Consider the following 20,442-nt stretch of genomic DNA (forward strand, 5'->3'; position numbering starts at 1 on the left):
GTCCTCTTCCTCTGCTCCCTCCCGTTCACCCTCCCGACCCCCAACACAGACGGGGTCCATACTTGTATAGTTTAACTAACTTGTTACAAATAACTACAAACTTGACATTGGCTAATCTTTGTAAAGCCAGACGAAAGTCAAAAAAAGAAAAGAAAAAGTGATAAGTATAAAAGCGTGTTGAAATCGTGCAGGAAAATTGCCAGTGTGGCATTGGCTTTAGGCATACAATCCGTCTCTCGCCTTCAATGGCGCAAAAAGAATAGCAACACAAAAATATATCGGAAAAAGTGTCCTTCCGTCGATATAATCGTTTCTAGGGTTCCGTACCCGATGCGTGCCAACTCTATTACTAAGCCTCCGCTGTCCGTCCGTCTGTCTATCAGCGGGCTGCATCTCATAAACCGTAATCGGTAGATAGTTGAAATTTTCACAGAATATGTGTTTCTATTATCGCTATAACAACAAATAATTCAAAATTTAATTTGATTTTGACAAAATAAATTCTAGAAATTATCTTGAGACATTGTAGTAGGTCCATCTTTGATGATATACTTTGAACGACTTCGCAACTACTAGTTCGTATGACTAGTAGTTCTACGAACTAGTAGTTAGTATTTTACCAATGTTCTTAACCCAGTTCTTGGGCATGAAATTAGATGGCGTTGACATAAAGTACGTACTGTATCACAGAGTACATAATTGGACTGAGCAATCTTGTAAGATGGTACGTAACCATTCATATACATGTCCGACTCGCACTTGACTGGATTTTTATTGGATTTGCGTAAAATGGTTGTCATAGTTGTGTAAGTATAGGAACGGACTTCGTCTGCGATGGCGTTTGCTGGCGCGCGTGCTGTGCTTGTTTGGAGTGTTTTTTTTTTGTTAAGAGTGGCTGGTTTTTGTGTTAGTTGGTGTTTTTTGGTGGTGGAACTGACTGGGAAGCGCTCTAAAAGGGCGCCGCGCGTATGTCGGCGGGCGCCAGCGCAGACGGAGTCCATACTTGTATAAATTCAATAACTTGAAAATATCACAAACTTGACATTGGCTAATCAGAGTAAAGCCAGATTTAAAGAAAAAAAAAAGTATAGGAACTTGTGATAGTCTTATTTTCAATATTAATAACTATTGAACTCAATGAAATTTTGGAGACGCGTTCAGTAACAAATATTATTTGTGTATCTGTAGTACCTGTGTGGTTTGTCAGGTTTCCGTACAAATCTGTAGTTTCAAAGTTACGCGCCCAAAGGTTTGAAACCTTTGACCCCTTTGTAACTTTAAAATCACACTTCCAGATAGTTTTCCAGATTTCACAGATATTTGTTTGAACTTGTGTTCAATGTACGTATATAAAAAACCGACCAAGTGCGAGTCAGACTCGCGCACTGAGGGTTCCGTACTCGGGTATTTTTTTCCATCATTTTGCACGATAAATCAAAAACTGTTCTACATAAAAATAAATAATAATCTGTTTTAGAATGTACAGGTCAAGCCCTTTCATATGATACCCCACTTGGTATAGTTATCTTACTTTGAAAATTAAAACACATTTTAATTTTTTTTAATGGTGTAACCACAAATTCGGGGGTTTCAGATTTATACCTGTACTTGTTTTATAAGACCTACCTACCTACCAAATTTCAAGATTCTAGGCCAACGGAAAGTACCCCTTTAGGTTTCTTGACAGACAGACAGACAGACAAGAAAGTAATCCTATAAGGGTTCCCTAAAAAGAAATCGGTTAAAAAATAACCTTACGAGTTACACTATTGATGATGATGAGGATAGATTTACGCCCATTAAACGATATTAATTGGATTACCTTATAGGAGTTATAGCTAACATACAGATCGACGTCTATCTCAAAGGTAAATATATTTTTCAATCGAACGACGTCGTCGTTTAAATTTCCCAATAAACAAATATTGTCTATGGAGATTGGATCAGATATTCTCCCAACTTGAGGATAAATTGGTTTTATTTGAGTTTGATTGCGTGGGAGTTTAATAACGTTTCATTTTAGTTTAAATTACTATAGCTACTAAATAGGTATCAAATACAATTTTTTTTTTTAATTTGCATGGCAGCCATTTTGAAATTGTCATTACTAATTATCTACCCCACTACCTATATTAGTTAAAAACAATTTTACTATAATATTTCAGCGTTTATTAAGGCGATCGCAGTCGGGTTTTAGTTTTCAACTTTTTTGTTTGTTGTTATAGCGTACCTACTTAACTAGACACTGAAAATTTCAACTCTCTACCTATTACAGTTCATGAGACCCGCTGACAGACAGATGGAAGGACGAACGGACTTGGGACGGACAGACGAACTGACAGACGGACGAATAGACGGATGGACAACAGAGGTTTAGTAACAGGGTTCCTTTGTGTATGGAACCCTTAAAATAAAAATGCCAGCTCGAAGAAATCCTATTTAGTAATTTACTATCTGCCTATTAATTAGATTAGCCAATAACTTAAAAAAAAAAGAATATTAGCCATTTTAAATATGACTAACATTCCCCTCTCCCCTCCAACTAAGCGTAAAGCTTGTGCTAGGAGGTACGACAATAGTGCAACGGCTGGGGTTAGAACCGCCGACCTTTCGGAATTCAGTCCACTCCTATAACCGTTGAGCTATTGAGGCTTATAATGATGACTCAAGTCAATTAAAAACTAATGTTTTAAAACTAATTAGCCCCGGAATCTAGACCGTTTATTCAGAAAACCGGCTAAAGTGCTGGTAATTTATGTGTCTGAGAAATTTCCCACTGAAGTCTGAAACGTTTGCTTCGGAGGATCGGCTAATGCAATAAAAATGCAGACTGGCGCGCGCACTACGTAAACGTTTGCGCCTGTAGAAAAAAATTGTTTCTTCCTTTATAAAACCGGTTAAGTGCGAGTCAGACTTGCGCATCGAGGGTTTCGTACTCAGGTATTTTTTCCGACATTTTGCGCGATAAATCAAACGTTATAAAGGTATGCATAAAAATAAATAAAAATCTGTTTTAGAATATACAGATGAATCCCTTTCATATTATGATACCCCACTTAGTATAGTTATCTTAAATTGAAATTTGAAAATACTAACTATTTATTCATGCACTTATTTTAATTTTTTTTTGTGATCTAACCACAAATTCACTGTTCTCGGATTTTCCCTTTACTTGTTCTATAAAACATTGCTAACTGCCAAACTTCATGATTCTAAGTCAACGGGAAGTACCTTACAGGCTTGGATTCCCTTGAATTAATAGATATGCCAGACCGACAAACGAGAGATAACGAAGTGATCATAATATGGGGGTTCTTTTTTATGAGCATGAACAAATCACATAAAATGTAGTCTATATCACCAGGACCATAATAATGAATCGATTGATACCTCATTTATGAAAATCGACGCAGTAGTTTTGGCTCTACAGTGGAACATACATACACATAGACTGCAAAAATCATAACTCTTCTGTTTGGATTTGCTGTAGTCGGGTGAATAAGAAAAAAAATATGTTGCTTTGACAGCTCGCATGGCTTCTAAAATGAAACCTATGTCACCGGCTCATAATAGTGAATCGATTGATAGGTACCTCATTCGTCAAAATCGGCTCAGTAGTTTAGAGGCTACGGTGGAACATACATACACATAGATTGCTAAAATCATAACTCTTCTATTTGGCTTGGCTGTAGTCGGATGAATAAGAAAACAACAACAAAATAACGTGTAAAGTTACGTTCTACGTCGGGGAAGTCTGCAGAAAAGCCCACAGGTGTGGATCGATCCGTCGCGACGCCGAAACGCCCGTGACTCCCCTGCTCTGTAGTGTGCAGTGCAAAAGTGAGCCTAATAAGTAATATCTTGCTTTGACAGCTCGTATGGCTTCTAAAATGTAACCTACTCGTATGTCACCCGAACCATAATAATGAATAGATTGATACCTCATTCATCAAAATCGACGCAGTAGTTTAGACACTACGGTGACATAGACTACTAAATCATCTATTTGGCTTTGCTGTAGTCGGATGAATAAGAAAACAACAACAAAATAACGTGTAAAGTTACGTTCTACGTCGGGGAAGTCTGCAGAAAAGCCCACAGGTGTGGATCGATCCGTCTCGACGCCGAAACGCCCGTGACTCCCCTGCTCTGTAGTGTGCAGTGCAAAAGTGTGCCTAGTTTGTAATATCTTCTTTTGACAGCTCGTATGTCTTGTAAAATGTAACCTACTCGTATGTCACCCGGACCATAATAATGAATAGATTGATACCTCATTCATCAAAATCGGCGCAGTCGTTTAAACGCTACGGTGTAATACATATAGACTACTAAATCATTCCTAATTCTTCTATTTAGCTTGGCTGTAGTGAGTAGTCGGATGAATAAGAAAACAACAACAAAATAACGTGTAAAGTTACGTTCTACGTCGGGGAAGTCTGCAGAAAAGCCCACAGGTGTGGATCGATCCGTCGCGACGCCGAAACGCCCGTGACTCCCCTGCTCTGTAGTGTGCAGTGCAAAAGTGAGCCTAATAAGTAATATCTTGCTTTGACAGCTCGTATGGCTTCTAAAATGTAACCTACTCGTATGTCACCCGAACCATAATAATGAATAGATTGATACCTCATTCATCAAAATCGACGCAGTAGTTTAGACACTACGGTGACATAGACTACTAAATCATCTATTTGGCTTTGCTGTAGTCGGATGAATAAGAAAACAACAACAAAATAACGTGTAAAGTTACGTTCTACGTCGGGGAAGTCTGCAGAAAAGCCCACAGGTGTGGATCGATCCGTCTCGACGCCGAAACGCCCGTGACTCCCCTGCTCTGTAGTGTGCAGTGCAAAAGTGTGCCTAGTTTGTAATATCTTCTTTTGACAGCTCGTATGTCTTGTAAAATGTAACCTACTCGTATGTCACCCGGACCATAATAATGAATAGATTGATACCTCATTCATCAAAATCGGCGCAGTCGTTTAAACGCTACGGTGTAATACATATAGACTACTAAATCATTCCTAATTCTTCTATTTAGCTTGGCTGTAGTGAGTAGTCGGATGAATAAGAAAACAACAACAAAATAACGTGTAAAGTTACGTTCTACGTCGGGGAAGTCTGCAGAAAAGCCCACAGGTGTGGATCGATCCGTCGCGACGCCGAAACGCCCGTGACTCCCCTGCTCTGTAGTGTGCAGTGCAAAAGTGAGCCTAATAAGTAATATCTTGCTTTGACAGCTAGTATGGCGGAGTTTGAACAGACGCGTTCATGGCTTTATGGCAAAGCCGTTTCTCCCCTTTGAAGTCAACTGAATGGCACGAGTGTGCCTTGGTATAGTTTGGTACACAGTTTTTAGAGTTCCGTACCCGACGGATGCTAATCGGACCCTACTAAGCCTCCTTCTGTCTGTCAGCGGGCTGTAGCTCGTGAACCGAAGTAGGTGGAGAGTCGAGATTTTCACAGAATGTGTATTTCTATTGCCGCTATGATAACAAACTAGCGACCCGCCCCGGCTTCGCACGGGTGGACATTTATTTTTTCTATTTTCCGGTATAAAATATAGCCTATACGGTTTCGGAAAAATCCCTCTAAGTAATGGTAAAAGAAATTTTGAAATCGGTCCAGTAGTTTTTGAGCCTATTCAATACAAAAATACAAAGGTTTCCTCTTTATAATATTAGTATTGATAATAAAAATTTCGAAATATCTGCCATGCAAATTTAAAAAAAAAGTGATATTTCTTGTACGATGGAGCGGAATCAAATGCGAGTCCGACTCGCACTTGTCTGGGGGTTTTTATGACGCTACTATGTGATGATTTAGGTCTACACATAAAAAGAACTTAAACTTATTATACGGATGCGAGAGCGCAGCGAGTGTGACGTTTATTGATATTTTTCAACCCCCGTCCCAAAAAAAGGTTGACGTGTGTATCTGTGTATCTGTCTGTGGCATCGTACTTCCTAAACGAATGAACCGATTTTAATTTGGTTTTTTTTTTTGTTTGAAAGGTGGCTTGATCGAAGGTGTTCTTAGCTATAATCGAAGAAAATCGGTTCATCCGTTTGAAAGTTATTAGCTCTATCAGCCCGACACAAAAACCTCTAAATAAAAAACTAGAAAGTTTTCATTCAGAAGTTTTTGTGTCGCGGGTTTTTTTAAATTTTGAGTTATGTACAAAATGATAATATAAATCTTTCGTGTTCAATCACTGTATTGAAATCGCACGAATCAGCTCGAGCTACCTAAAAGCATCTAAAACGCCGATTGCTGATGCTAAAATCATCGTGTCTACTATGGCCCTAACACATAACTTAACGGCCTGTCTGCATCCCAACGTAGCACAGCAACCATAGCTAAAAACATAGAGGAAATGACACACTATATTTTTGTTTCCATATTGTCTATGACCAGCTTCCCTACCGTGAAATCGGTAAACGCAATTAAACCTAACCTTTGCTTAACACATCGTTTCCTGGCCAGAACAACTTAACATTTTCACATCACCCAACTCTTAATCACTTGTGTTTTAGTGTGGTTTTAGCTTATTCAGAGGGCGCGCTAAAGTGGTCCGGCCACCCTTTGTTGTCTAGCGACTAGACTCCGGGGTGCATTTTGTTTTATTTGTGCGGCTCGCGTCGGCAAGCGATCGATGCGATGCATTTATGAATTTGTCGGTTTTAGAAATTATTTCCTTGGTGTCCTTTGTTCTGGACCGTTACTGACCGAGCGAAACGAGGTCTCCGAGTCCACTTCAGTGAATTTGCATTTATTCGTCCGACTATCTTTCTGTATGATGAGGACTCTAGCTCTATCCGTCTGTCACAGCCTTATAACTTCTGAATGAATGCACATAAGTACTTATTGAGTACGAATTCATAAAATATAATATGTCAATCAAAGGTCTAAAGCTCAAAATTAAAGTAGATAAAGAAGTCGGTTAAGAAATAAAATAAAATTACGTTTTTCTCTGCAACAGTGCCTGTTTGATTTTTCACTGCAAAAACTTTTAAAAAAAACTTTGCAATTATTATTATGTCCACACTTGTGACTTGACTATTGATGAAGAAATATTATAGATAGGTACCTACTATTAATAGACCTATCCCACTTCGTACGGGTTTTCAGGATTTTTAAATACTATCACCTCAACATAACCAAAACTATGGCTATTTTGAGGTCATACCTACATAATATATACTTTACAATAAAGTTGCTAGCTTTATTCGGGCTAGCATTTAAACTTAAAAATTAAACTCCAAAGTTCGAGGTTTGATCAACGCAGGTACTTATCTACTTACATTGAGATCTCGTGAAACTGCAGAAAAAACTAAACAGACAGACAGACAGAAGTCAAACAAACGGGAAAGTTTGTTCAAACTGGTCGCGTCGCGATGGAATATCAACTTTTTTCTCCAAGCTCCCTTTTAGTTGTTGCGATCTGTCGTAAGACAAATCGTCAATAGATTGGGATAAAGTTGCAAGACGAGCAGAATACTAATCGACACCAACACCAGTGTAATCCTTTGACAGCTGTCATGTAATCGTGTAACTCTACTCTCATCTGAAAGTAGGTATGTAGTTACGCGATAGGAAAGGCGTTTTGTAGGACAATGTGGTAAATTCTGCTATAGGCTCACAATCTCTAAACTTAACTGAAATGACAGGTCTAAATCTAGCGCTAGCCTTTTCGGCAGGGAGTAATGTGAAATGAATAACATTTAGATATGTAACATTAATATACTTCATAAATTATGCACAACAGGTTTAGGTTATTATAATTTTAGACACGCAGCGCTGTGCGAACTGAATTGCACTTTATTCGGTCGCCACAATAAGAGTAATTTATTTTAAGGTATTTGTAGTGTGATTCGTCATTACATAATCAATATTATCGTAAGATTGAAAAAAAAAAATATTTTTAAGATGAGCCTTAAAAATATTTTTTTCGATCTTACGATTCGATTATATGTCGTCTGTCGTATAATGTAAAAGCAAGTCTCGAATTGTAATATCATTCCAAGTAGAGGTGTCAAATATGGTTACATTTACATATCTTAATACTAACGCTAGTTACTTAAAAATATTGAATATTTTTTACGATAGAATATATTCCTAAAAAAAATAAAAAAAAATTGAACTTCCCTTCATACTTTTACGGGCTTAGGACTGTCTAGTTCACACACTAGGCGTACTTAAAAGTTCATTTAGGATCACTTTGTTGTCTGTCTGTTTGTTTGTCCGTCCGTCCGTCGTGTCTGTCAAGAACCTAGACCTACAATCATGAAATTTGGCAGGCAGGTAGGTCTTACGTAGCCTAGTAGTCACCTGTACAATGTACATTCTAAAACAGATTTTTATTTAATTGTACTTCCCGTTCACCTACAATCATGAAATTTGGCAGGTAGGTAGGTTTTATAGCACAAGTAAGATACTATACCAAGTGGAGTATCATATGAAAGAGCTTTACTTGTACATTCTAAAACAGATTTTTATTTATTGTTTTTACAATAGAATATTATGTAAACCATAAAAAGCATGGATTTGACTCGCTTCAGCAATGCGCGAGGCTGCAATTGCTATTACATAATATTGTTATAAGTGTAAATTAAAAAATTATAACACCCCCGACAAGTGAAGGTTACAGTAACTAGAAAAAAGCTGATAAAACTTTCATACGGCTGAGCCGATTTTCTTGGACTATAGCTAAGAACACTTTCGATCAAGCCACATTTCAAACAAAAAAAACTAAATTAAAATCGGTTCATTAGTTTAGGAGCTACGATGCCACAGACAGATACACACGTCAAACTTATAGCGCCCCTCTTTTTGGGTCGGGGGTTAATAAACAACTGAACACTTGAAAAGAGCAACCGCCGAGTTTCTTGACGATTCAAAAGCACTTGTAAAATGTAAAAGTTTACTTGAATAAATATACCTACCTATATTTTATAGTATATTTATTAGTACAGCTACAAGGTTACAGTTACAAAAACAAATAATAGGTTCTCGTTGTTAGCACCCTTCCGATACAGAACCCTGAAAAACATAGAGAAATCCCGAACTTAAGAAAGTAGGTACAAGTTTGTCAATAGGTACATTGAAAATATTATTAACTATGTCAATTGAAATTATTTCATCACGCTAAAACAGGTACAAAAATCTAACAGGCCAAGCACGCCGAAGCTATAACGGACACTTGGATTCTATGGCCACCTTCCAGCTCCATCATGAGATTCTGGATATGATCTATATTCACTCTAAAGTACTTGTCAAGGCAAATCCAACGAGACCAAACACGACCGAGTTACCCTGTTCAGAAGTTGAGAAATTTTATGCCCACCCGGTTCCATCATCAAACCACCGATATGGTACCATAATTATTGCATTGTAATCGAAGTTAAATATCTGATTACTGTTTCAAATTTCAACTCAATCGGTTAGAAAAACTAATCTGAAGTTGAGTTGCAAGAATTAACCACATAAACACTAAGTAGATAGGTATTTACTACTTACTACTTAAAAAGAAAACATAGTAGCTAATTCATACGTGTTATAAAATTATGCACATATTTCCAAAAACATCAACTAGCACTTTACGTACCTAACTACCTAACCTATAAATAATAACTAACGCACGACACAAATCTATCTACGAAAAACGAAACAATTAATTATCCACATTCAAAATAATTATCGACACTCACGTTGACAAATAAATAAACTGCAGTCCTGATTTAATAGAATACGAAAACCTAGATAAATAATTTATTCTATCGCAGTATTCCACATTCGAACCAATCTCGGGTTAGATAGGCAAAATACTAAAAATGATGTAACAGTTACGCAATATCCAATATTTTTATTATTACTGTTGTGACTTGTGAGTTGTGACGTAGGCGTAGATCGTTGCTGTATCTTTAGCAAACGCCTCGTCAAATTTAAAAGCAATTCTAATGCTAGTAAGAATTTCTATTTTTTTTAAATTACTATATTTTGTAATCAATATGGGGTTTAATGAAAATCTAATATCCTGAATATTTTTCTATATTGAATATGTATTATAGATAAATTATTTTTTGACACCACTAATTCCAAGTCCCCGTCTTCGTTCCTTCGGTGTATCTTTTATTAAGTTTCTAATTAAAAATCTGCGAAGTCAATTAAACTTTAGTGGCTCCTTTAGGATTTTCCTATTCGAACCTCAGTTAATATTAATGGATGATTAAAATCGTAGGTATATCGACCACAGAATACTAAATAACATATCAGAGATGGCAATTTTCTAATTTACTCATAGATAGTAGAATCCATCTTATCAACTGGATTTATTCAATATTTATCAATATTGATTTTTTCTAACCACTGATATAAGTACACGTGTTATACGCATATCCATCTCTAGCATCCAAATTAACGTACCTAAATAAAACTGTAACGCAATCCAAATAATTCTGATTTCCCTATATGTATGATGCTCTACTATTACTGCGCAGTGCAAATTATTATAATCTGCACTGCGCAGGAAAAGCCCACCTTATCAAGTTAGCAGTACCACTTCTATTTCAGATTCTTAATTCTGTGATGTACATACCTCCTAATACTTTAGGGACTTAAAAGATGCATCTGGAGTATTTAAATATCTTTGAGTATAACAAAAAAAAATATATGTGATTTTAATTTTTTTATTTTCATGCTACGGAATGGCTATAACAGACAGAATAAGGAATTAGGTAGACAGGTATAATCTTTTACATTAATAAATGGTTGATTTTACTAACAAATATACAGCGATATAATTAATTATAAATCCATGTCTCTGCAAATAACCATTACAATTTTAACATAACTATAGGAACTAAAACTAAATTCATGTAAGTAATCCATCCATGTTGTAATCTTGATAAGACTACAACAACGTATTTAAAATCCTGGTTTCATAGCTATAGCCACTTGCGATTCGAATATTCCCAGTCACTAGATTTTTATATTTCTTTTCCACTAACTGACTATGGTAGTAAAGCGATTTAGGAAGTGGTGCAGGATATAATCTCATTTCACTGCAAATATTTTTTGCAATGGGAGTCGTTTTGAAAACAGCTTGGCAAGAACTAATAAGGTTACCGCCGCTTGCTAGGAAATTCATTATTCCGTTGTTTACGCACAACTTTTTGAGGCTTGATTAAATTAAAAAGCTGTTGTTGAATAATTTAAACGCAACGGAATGAAAGGACAAAATACATCAAAATAAAATACCTTGATTACATTGTTTATGGATGGTTTATGGCTGCTATGATCTATAATATTACAATAGTCACGGGTAACATTGGAAACGAATATAATATAATATTATGATAAAAATATGAGTCGACGTGAGACGGTTCACAAGGTTCAATGGAAATAACGGCATAAAAATTATTAAAAAAAACTCAATCATCTACAAAAACTAATCTCAAAACATTTTCGAAATAAGACTTTCTTTGTTTAAAAGCGATTTACAAAATAAATGTAGCATCATGTAGCATTCAACAAAAGAGGTTTTATTTTACCGTCTGGATGGTGTTTTTTACTTTTTTATTTTTATTTCACTTATGTTCATTTAAAAAAAATATGTTTTAAGTTTGTTTTATTCATAGAATTTTAAATTTTAAAAACCATTTTCTCTGGCTTTTTGGGTGAAATTGTTCAAAGTTCGACATATGTAAGTTATATGGAAACATTTTACTTTTAGGATTCAGATTATTGTGGGACTTTAAAAAGAATCATTATAAATTATTAATATATTTTATAGGAAAAACTGTAGAACTGCAGTTTTTTCCTATAAAATAAAAAAAATAACTTTGAAAATTAAATTCAATTCATGATTTTAAAAATTTACAAAAATAACTCGATTACTAAGTTTAAAGTTCCCGTTTCTAAAGTTACCCGTGTAGATCTGACTTCTGAGTGCGATTGAGTCTATGGTATATTTATGGTTTTGATTACCTTATGGAGCAGTGCTGCCATTGTCAATTTGTCGCTAGATCTAGCGACATTTTGACAATGTTAGCGACTTTTTTTTTACTTTTAGTGACAAAAAATATTCAGTGGCTTTGCTTTGTTGAAATATGACCCATGAAATGGAGATCATGACCTTACAGATAACTTGCATCTCCGCGAATGAAGTTGACCAACAGTTGGTTGGACTTGTTGAGGTTGAAATAAGTAGATAGGTTTTATTATGATCGGTACAAGAGTCACTATAAAAAGATGGTTTGGAGGCGACTTAGGTGGAGATTAATCAGCATTGTCAGTGCTAATTAGAAACACTGGGTTTCATGGCTTATAAGACATGAAGTCTGGAGTAATTATTGCTAAAGGTAGTTTAAATATTGTCTCGTAGTGTAAGAGTATCGTTAGTATGCCTACAAAGGATCAGTTAATTTGAAGTATGTGATCCTGACGTGTCTAGTGGATCATTTCTAAGTTTACTTTCCCCAGTTCAATCTTAACTTACCAACCAATCTGGTGCTCGGACAGACGCCTTCTACAGGTATTTTTTCTGAGACATCTAGGGACTTTTCGAAGGCATCATAGCGACAAAGTGCCCAAAGTGGCGACAAACGGTTTTAAACTAAAGAGGAGTTGGCAACACCGTTACTGCAATTTATAATATCATAGTAATATGTCTTTGTAAGTTTGTAAAAACTTTAAATTTTTTAATTAAAGTTGGTTTCTGCTTTACAAATCGTGAAAACAATTGAGCAATACTTTTTTCATACATGTCTTTAAATAATTCTTTATTAGTTAAGTGCTGACTGCTGAAATGTCTTTTGCCTTTGGAACGCCATCCAGCGCCCCGGCTTCGACAGGGCTCACTGGCTTCAGTTTTGGCGCTAATAAGTAAGCATTTTATTGTTTTTGTTTAGTTATATTCTAGTACTAAAATTCTGCATAAATTCAGCCCAAAAATAGTAGTAAGTAAATATTTTTAACCTCTAACCTCAAAACTACAATTTTTTGCAAATTTGTGTTCTGTCAACAGTCAGCTTGTTGACAAATCAAAATGGCATCGAAATTCAAATTTCGAAACTGAAAAATGGAGGAAAAAATTAAAACAATGATCTGTTAATAAATTCTTGGCACTGAATCGTAAGTTTTATCGTATAGCTTTAGAAATTAATGTTTTTACACTTAAAATTATCCCTTCCGCAAAAAACAAAAAGCATTGTAGAAACCCTGTTTTCAAAATGGCCACCTGCTGCTTCCCTCGGCAATAATATTTTCTGTATTATGTATTTATCCCATGGGAATTTGATAAATTCAGCATTATCACTGTCTAAATCAAATTTCTTTCAAGGGAATCTGTGTATTTCAGCTTTCTAGGTCCAAGGATTTGGGCTGGGCATTAATAAGTTGCCAACCCTTAGACTAAGTTGCAGTTACTAACTAACTTAGTAAGTTATAACTTAACTTAATAACTTAGTAAGACTAAGAGAAGTTAGACTAAGTTGCAGGAAGCCACTGGATGGTGGCAGGCGGCAGCACAAAACTGGTGTGTGGAAATCCCTACAAGAGACTTTAACCCAGCAGTGTCTATTGGTGGATTAGGATGATAATTGTTGATAAGTCAGGAATCATTTTTTTATTGTATGTAATTAAAATATCCTGCTATCATTTTCAGGCCAGCAACACCAGGTTTCGGCTTGACTGCTACATCCCAGCCCTCAACAGGTCTCTTTGGTACACCCGCAACTTCAGCCCCTGCGTTTGGTGCCGGCACCTCTACATTTGGGACCACACCTGCATTTGGGGCTGCATCAACCGCTCCTGCCTTCGGTACAGCTACACCAGCATTTGGGACAACTCCAGCCTTCGGTATGTTAGGATTTCTCTATCCATATCACCACACCCTAACAGCAATCCTAAGGTTAATAACCTCAAGAAACTTAGTTTAAGAAAGTTTAAGTTGAGAGTTGCTTTATTGAACTTATCATAAGCTTCTAGTTTATCTTATATTTGTTTTTCTGCTTCCTTACTTCTTGAGATCTAGGTCCAAGAAGCTTCACTTCATTTATTTTTACCTTGTGGTACATCAGGTACAACCCCAGCATTCGGGGCCACCACAGCAACACCAGCGTTTGGTGCTAACACAGGCTTTGGTGCCAACACAAGTTTCGGTGCTAACACAAGTTTTGGTGCTGCCAGTACTGCACCTGCATTCGGTGCCACCACATCCTTGTCATTTGGTGCTACCACTGCTGCGCCTGCTTTTGGCACTACTACACCTGCTTTTGGTATGTACCTATATCCATTAAAACACTTTCTTACCTACAGAGTTGTTCATATATGGAATAAATTGCTTAAGGATGTGGTTATGTCAAGCTCTGTTAACCAGTTCAAGAATAGATTGGACAAACATTTGGAAAACTTGAAGCACTTCTGATATAGATGCATCAGAGAAAGCTACTTAGTTTATTATAAGATAATAATAATACTCTGTATTTTTAACTCCCAACCCAAAAAGAGGGGTGTTATAAGTTTGACGTGTGTATCTGTCTGTGGCATCCTAGGTCCTAAAGTAATGAACTGATTTTAATTTAGTTTTTTTTGTTTGAAAAGTGGTTTGATCGAAGGTGTTCTTAGCTATAATTCAAGAAAATCGGTTCAGCTGTTTGAAAGTTATAAGCTCTTTTCTAGTTACTGTAATCTCTTCTTCTTCTTCTTCTCTCTGGGCTGGTTTCCGCACTTAAACGTTTCCGTCTGTTGTGCGTGCATTGCCCCTCCCCGCCGAAGTACTGTAATCTCTTGTCGGGGGTGTTATAAATTTTCAATTTACATTTGTATCTTAACATGTTACTTTGTGTTTTAGGTACAACTGCCCCAGCCTTTGGTACCGGAAACACATCATTTGGCGCAGGTCTTGGAACTGGTGGTCTAAATTTTGGGACAAGTACCACATCTTCTACAGGTATGAAATTAAAATTTTTGTATTAATCCTTCCTTGTTCCTTGGAGAGCAGGTTGAGCCATCTGTCCTGGTTATTATCATTAACATAGTCAAAATTTTACTCTTAGTCAATTCAAAGGATCTTGGTGCCCATCAAATTTCTTCAAAAAAAAACCGGTCAAGTGGAAGAAAAGAAGATTTATTTATTATTTTCTTCACAGGTTTATCCTTTGGTACCACCACAACAACAAGTGCTGGTCTTGGAGGTCTGGGCGGCTTTGGCTTTGGTGCCACCACTACCAGTACTCAGTCTGGCCTGGGGTTGTTTGGAGCCACCTCTTCCACTACTACCTCTAGTGGTGAGAACTTGTCTTTAGCTTTCTTTTATTTACATAGAGACTTAGTTGGGCAAATCAGAACTAATCTATACAATAATTGGTTTGATAAAAAGCTCAAGATGTTAGTGTGTAGAAAAAATCGGTCAAGTTCGAGTCGGACTCCCACACGAAGGGTTCCGCACCATCGTACAAGATAAATCAAACTAGTGTGATAAAAAATTCCAAGTTAATGATGGACCGCGGCATCTTGATTTGATTAAGGAACGCTAATCTTTAATTTTTTGTCCACAAATTCACGGTTTTCGGTTTTTTCTCTTTACATCACACTAATATTATAAAGGCGAAAGTTTGTATGTGTGTGTGTGTGTGTGTGTGTGTGTGTGTGTGTGTGTGTGTGTGTGTGTGTGTGTGTGTGTGTGTATGTTTGTTACTCCTTCACGCAAAAACTACTGGACGGATTTGGCTGAAATTTGGAATGGAGATAGATAATATCCTGGATTAGCACATAGGCTACTTTTTATCCCGGAAAACCAAAGAGTTCCCATGGGATTTCAAAAACCTAAATCCACGCGGGCGAAGTCGCGGGCATCGGCTAGTGTGTTATAAAACATTGTTACCTGCCAAATTCCATGATTCTAGGTCAATGGTAAGTACCCCATAGGTTTTGATTTCGCCGAATTGATAGAAATTATAGACAGACAACGAAGTGGTCCTATAAGGGTTCCTTTTTTCTTTCTGAGGTTCATTATTTTTAATAACAGCATAGTATTCTAAATAATAATGAACAATCTTTTTAACCCCCGACCCAAAAAGAAGGGTGTTATAAGTTTGACGTGTGTATCTGTGTATCTGTCTGTGGCATCGTAGCGCCTAAACGAATGAACCGATTTTAATTTAGTTTTTTTTGTTTGAAAGGTGGCTTGATCGAGAGTGTTCTTAGCTATAATCCAAAAAAATTGGTTCAGCCATTTAAAAGTTATCAGCTCTTTTCTAGTTTTCTTGCAGAAAAGAAGGTTAACTAACCTTTAGGGTCATAATATTATGTCAATTGACAAATGTCAAGCTGTTGAGATGGGCGTTGCCTAGATACATAATTATATATTTGAAAATGATGTTTTGGAAAACTCAGATACTTTGGATCGTAGGCGCGGAATAGCTATAATCCTAGAAAATCGGTTCAGCCGTTTGAAAGTTATCAGCTCTTTTCTAGTTACTGTAACCTTCATTTGTCGGGGGTGTTATAAATTTTTAATTTACACTTGTAAACATAATTTGGAGTTTAGGCCAAAACTGCAGTGGACTGTGTAATGCAAAAGTCTTTTTCGCAAACCCTGCGCATTCATACCATTTTGCTGTGTAATACATAATATCGCCCAGCATGTGTTAAAAGTATGGGTATAAAAATAACTTAAATTGTACCCAAAAACAAACTTAACAATTGTACCCAAAAAAATCCTTTTCCAGTGTAATGCATCCATACCAAAGCTCCCCAAGTCCGTTCATCCCCTTGACCCAAACCTTCCAAATGATCCCGCCTCTGAATGGGAACAGACACACAGATGAACATAATGTGTGCTACACCCTTAAGAGTGCCACAAAGGACTGTTATCATATTATAACGCCTACGAGTAAGTTTGTCTTTGTACTAAGTCTGTTAACTCTCTCATTTATTAGTGGTGTGGTGGTGGTCTTATTAGTGGGGTCCCGGGTTCGATTCCCGGCAGGAGTTTGGAATTTTATCCATACTCAATATTATAAATGCGAAAGTGTGTCTGTCTGTCTGTTACCTTTTCACGGCCCAACAGTTTAACCGATTCTGACGAAATTCGGTACAGGATTAGCTTGTATCCCGGGGACGGACATAAGCTACTTTTTATCCCGCAAAATCAAACAGTTCCCACGGGATCTTTAAAAACCTAAATCCACGCGGACGAAGTCGCAGGCGTCCTCTAGTAATATCTAAATTTCTGGTCTGGTCTCGTGGGAGATTTCGGCCGTGACTACTTACCACCCTACTGGCAAAGCCGTGCCGCCAAGCGATTTATCGTCCCAGTGGGATGCCGCGTAGAAACTAGAAAACTATCAGGGGTATGCATCTCAGACTGCATCATCATTTACCACAAGGTGAGATTGCAGTCAAGAGCTAACTTGTATCTGAATAAAAATAAAATAATTTTTTTTTTCCAACCTCATAATACTCTTATTTAAAACTCGCAAAAGAACAAAACGTAATTTCTATCACATGTGAATTATGTTTTATATCAAGTTGTATGTACCGAAGTGCTTGCAATTTTTCCAATCAATGTTACCTTTACAGGTAATACATACGAAAACACAGATTTTAGTGGAATATCACCTACTTTAGGTATTTTGGTATAATATAACTATAAGCATTATATTATTATACTGATAATAAGTTACTTACATCACAACCATATATTTATTTCTTTAGATAGGTAGTGATTACCAATTAGTATGTAAGGCAAATAGTATTTACTTGTAATCATAGTACTTATATTATTTCTCGAAAAATACATTTTCAGAGACTTTTGCTGTAAGAAGTTAAGTCAACCTTGTTTGTTGATAATTTTCTATTAGATAGATAGTATTAGAAAGAATAGAATAGAATGAAATCGATTTTTATTGAAAATATTTTTTGTTTGTTGCAAAAGAGCAACCGTCGCGTTTCTTGCTGGTTCTTCTCGGTAGGAATAGTATACTGAACCAGTGGTAAATTCTTTTGATGATTAAAAGCACTTGTATAAGTTTATTTCAATAAAGAACCTTTCTATTCTATTTTATTTTTCACTACTTCTTCCTATCAATAATTTTTCATCAATCCACTTTCATTTATTAGTTTGTTAGTAATTTTTTGTCATTTTTAATAACTTTTTTTAACTAAGGAATTTGTTTCTAGCTGCACCAAGTTTGGGGCTCGGTGGAGTGGCACAGCCGGGAACTACTAACACCACCAATGCTGATGGCAAAAGTGAGTTCTGGTTTGATTTTTACCTGACTACGGCATAACCAAAGGAAGGGTTATGATTTTAGCAGTCAATGTATGTATGTATTTATGTATGTTCCACCATAGCGCCTAAACTACTGAGTCTCTGTATGTATCTTTCCTCTGTTTTTCAGGTGAACCACCAAAGCAAACCAAACTGCCAAATGAAATATCAACAACAGTGGAGTCCTTCAAGGAATTTGTTAAGAAGCAAAAGTCACTCAGTTCTGATGTGATGAGAGTCAATATCAAACCACTACATAAGGTACGTTTCTTTTTCACTCCTTATTATAAAATAATAATCCTATAATATAAAAAAATCCTCATAAAATTGACCGAACAGATGTCACATCAAAAAAAGGGGGGGTCTCCAAAGTTTTATTTCCCTATTGTATTGAGTGGGATGGGACTTCGTCTGTGTTGGTGTTAGCTGGCGGGTGTGCTTTTTTTTGTTAAAACTGACTGGAAAACGCTCTAAGGGGGTGCCGTGCGTATGTCGGCGAGCGCCGGCACAGACGGGGTCCATACTTGTATAGTTTAACTAACTTGTTACAAATAACTACAAACTTGACATTGGCTAATCTTTGTAAAGCCAGACGAGAGAGAAAAAAAAAGAGTGGGATGTCAAATTGTGAGTTCATGAATATAAATGTACTACAATATTAAAATATACCAAGCGGCAAAAAAAAAACAATTTTAGTATAATATTTCAGCATTTATTAAGACGATCGTAGTCCGGTTTTAGTTATCAACTTTATCTTGTCTCATCAATTATCAACAGGTGGGTCGTGAAGCAGATGCGATGCTGCGCGCGATACTGGCGCTGCGCGGCGAGTGCAGTCGCTCCCGCGCGCAGTCGTTCCGCCTGCGCGCCGCCGCCGCCGCCGCTCTGGCCGCCGCCGAAACCGCCGCTAGAGACTCGCCAGGTATATAGCCAGACCTTCTTCTTCTCTCTGGGCTGGTTTCCGCACTTAAACGTTTCCGTCTGTTGTGCGTGCGTTGCCCCTCCCCGCCGAAGTCTTCACTCCAGCCATCCAAGCTCTCTCCAGAAAGCGAATAGACAGCCCAGGTTGCCGAGGGCTTCATGAAGAGAGGTTGGGGATCCCAAATGGCGTTCTCGTTGTTCTGCCACGCCCGTGCACTCCAGGAGCACGTGCGTCGGTGTTTCATCGACCTCCATGTAGACTATATACCCTCAGTCCTCTGTGAAGGGCGCCTTATCCATATCCATACTAATATTATAAATGCTGAAGTGTCTGTCTGTCTGCTAGCTTTTCACGGCCCAACAGTTCAACCGATTTTGATGAAATTTGGTATAGAAGTAGGTTACATCCCGGGGACGGACATAGGCCACTTTTTATCCCGGAAAATTAAATAGTTCCCACGGGATTAAGCCCTCATCCGTCATACTGATTTATATGAAATTTGGTTCAGAGGTAGTTTGCGTCCCGGGAATTGACATAGGCAACTTTCTATCGCCCACTGAGTGACCGAGTGCTCTCAGAGCCCCATAGTTAGCGACAATGTCTGAGTCCTTTGCTTTATTTTCAGGTGCAGACCCAGAAGGCCTGTCCCCGCCGCCCTACATCAAGGAGCTGATCGCGGAGTTGGAGCAGCAACTGATCACGTTCCGGAGGCAGATGGACGTCGCCGACAAGCAGATGCAGTCGTCGCCCAAGCTGCTCACTGAACAAGGTTTGTATACTATACTTCTCCGTAACTGTCCTAACATCTGTTAATCTTAACAAACCACAGAAACCTCAGACAGATCGCCTTAAACCTTCTGAAGTTTTAGACCTAGGCAGAGTGGAGCGGAGCAGACCGTGAATTGGCCAATCACAGTGCTCGCACTCTGCATCACTGGAAACTGTTAGTGGAGCGGAGCGGACTTTCGTGGCTCTGAGCCGAGCTGTATTGCTCGAGCAGTCTGTGGTGCTGAGTGAAGGCACGAAGCAGAGGTTAGCAGAACGGTGCGGCGCGGCGGGTATGGTAGACAAATTTGACTGATCGGAACACGGCTCAATGCAGCTCTAGTGTGCTCAGCTCAGCTCCACTCCGCCCCGCCCCGCTCTTCTCCGCTCCACACCGCGTCGGTTTAAACGTACCACAATATTCTACAATAACCACATAGATGTTGATTTCGGCACTTTCAATATATATTTTCATTATATA

At 37.6% G+C, this 20,442-nt stretch overlaps 2 protein-coding genes across 2 annotated transcripts in view; one reads left to right on the forward strand and one right to left on the reverse strand.

Moving 5' to 3' along the window:
• The window catches only part of LOC123876161 (myb/SANT-like DNA-binding domain-containing protein 3), a 268,506-nt gene that overhangs the window by 195,952 nt on the left and 52,112 nt on the right, over window positions 1–20,442 (reverse strand). The gene's annotated exons all lie outside the window — the stretch shown is intronic.
• LOC123876150 (nuclear pore complex protein Nup58) overlaps window positions 12,605–20,442 on the forward strand; it is a 34,993-nt gene continuing 27,155 nt past the window's right edge. Inside the window, exons 1-9 of the mRNA XM_045922309.1 lie at window positions 12,605–12,882; window positions 13,664–13,857; window positions 14,079–14,276; window positions 14,852–14,950; window positions 15,150–15,287; window positions 18,184–18,255; window positions 18,405–18,535; window positions 19,052–19,196; window positions 19,822–19,965. Of these exons, the coding sequence (XP_045778265.1) occupies window positions 12,806–12,882; window positions 13,664–13,857; window positions 14,079–14,276; window positions 14,852–14,950; window positions 15,150–15,287; window positions 18,184–18,255; window positions 18,405–18,535; window positions 19,052–19,196; window positions 19,822–19,965 (1,198 nt within the window). The 5' untranslated portion in view covers window positions 12,605–12,805. The remainder of the gene's footprint in view (window positions 12,883–13,663; window positions 13,858–14,078; window positions 14,277–14,851; window positions 14,951–15,149; window positions 15,288–18,183; window positions 18,256–18,404; window positions 18,536–19,051; window positions 19,197–19,821; window positions 19,966–20,442) is intronic.

Source organism: Maniola jurtina, chromosome 21 (genome assembly GCF_905333055.1).
Source record: "Maniola jurtina chromosome 21, ilManJurt1.1, whole genome shotgun sequence".
In the NCBI taxonomy this organism is placed as follows: domain Eukaryota; kingdom Metazoa; phylum Arthropoda; class Insecta; order Lepidoptera; family Nymphalidae; genus Maniola; species Maniola jurtina.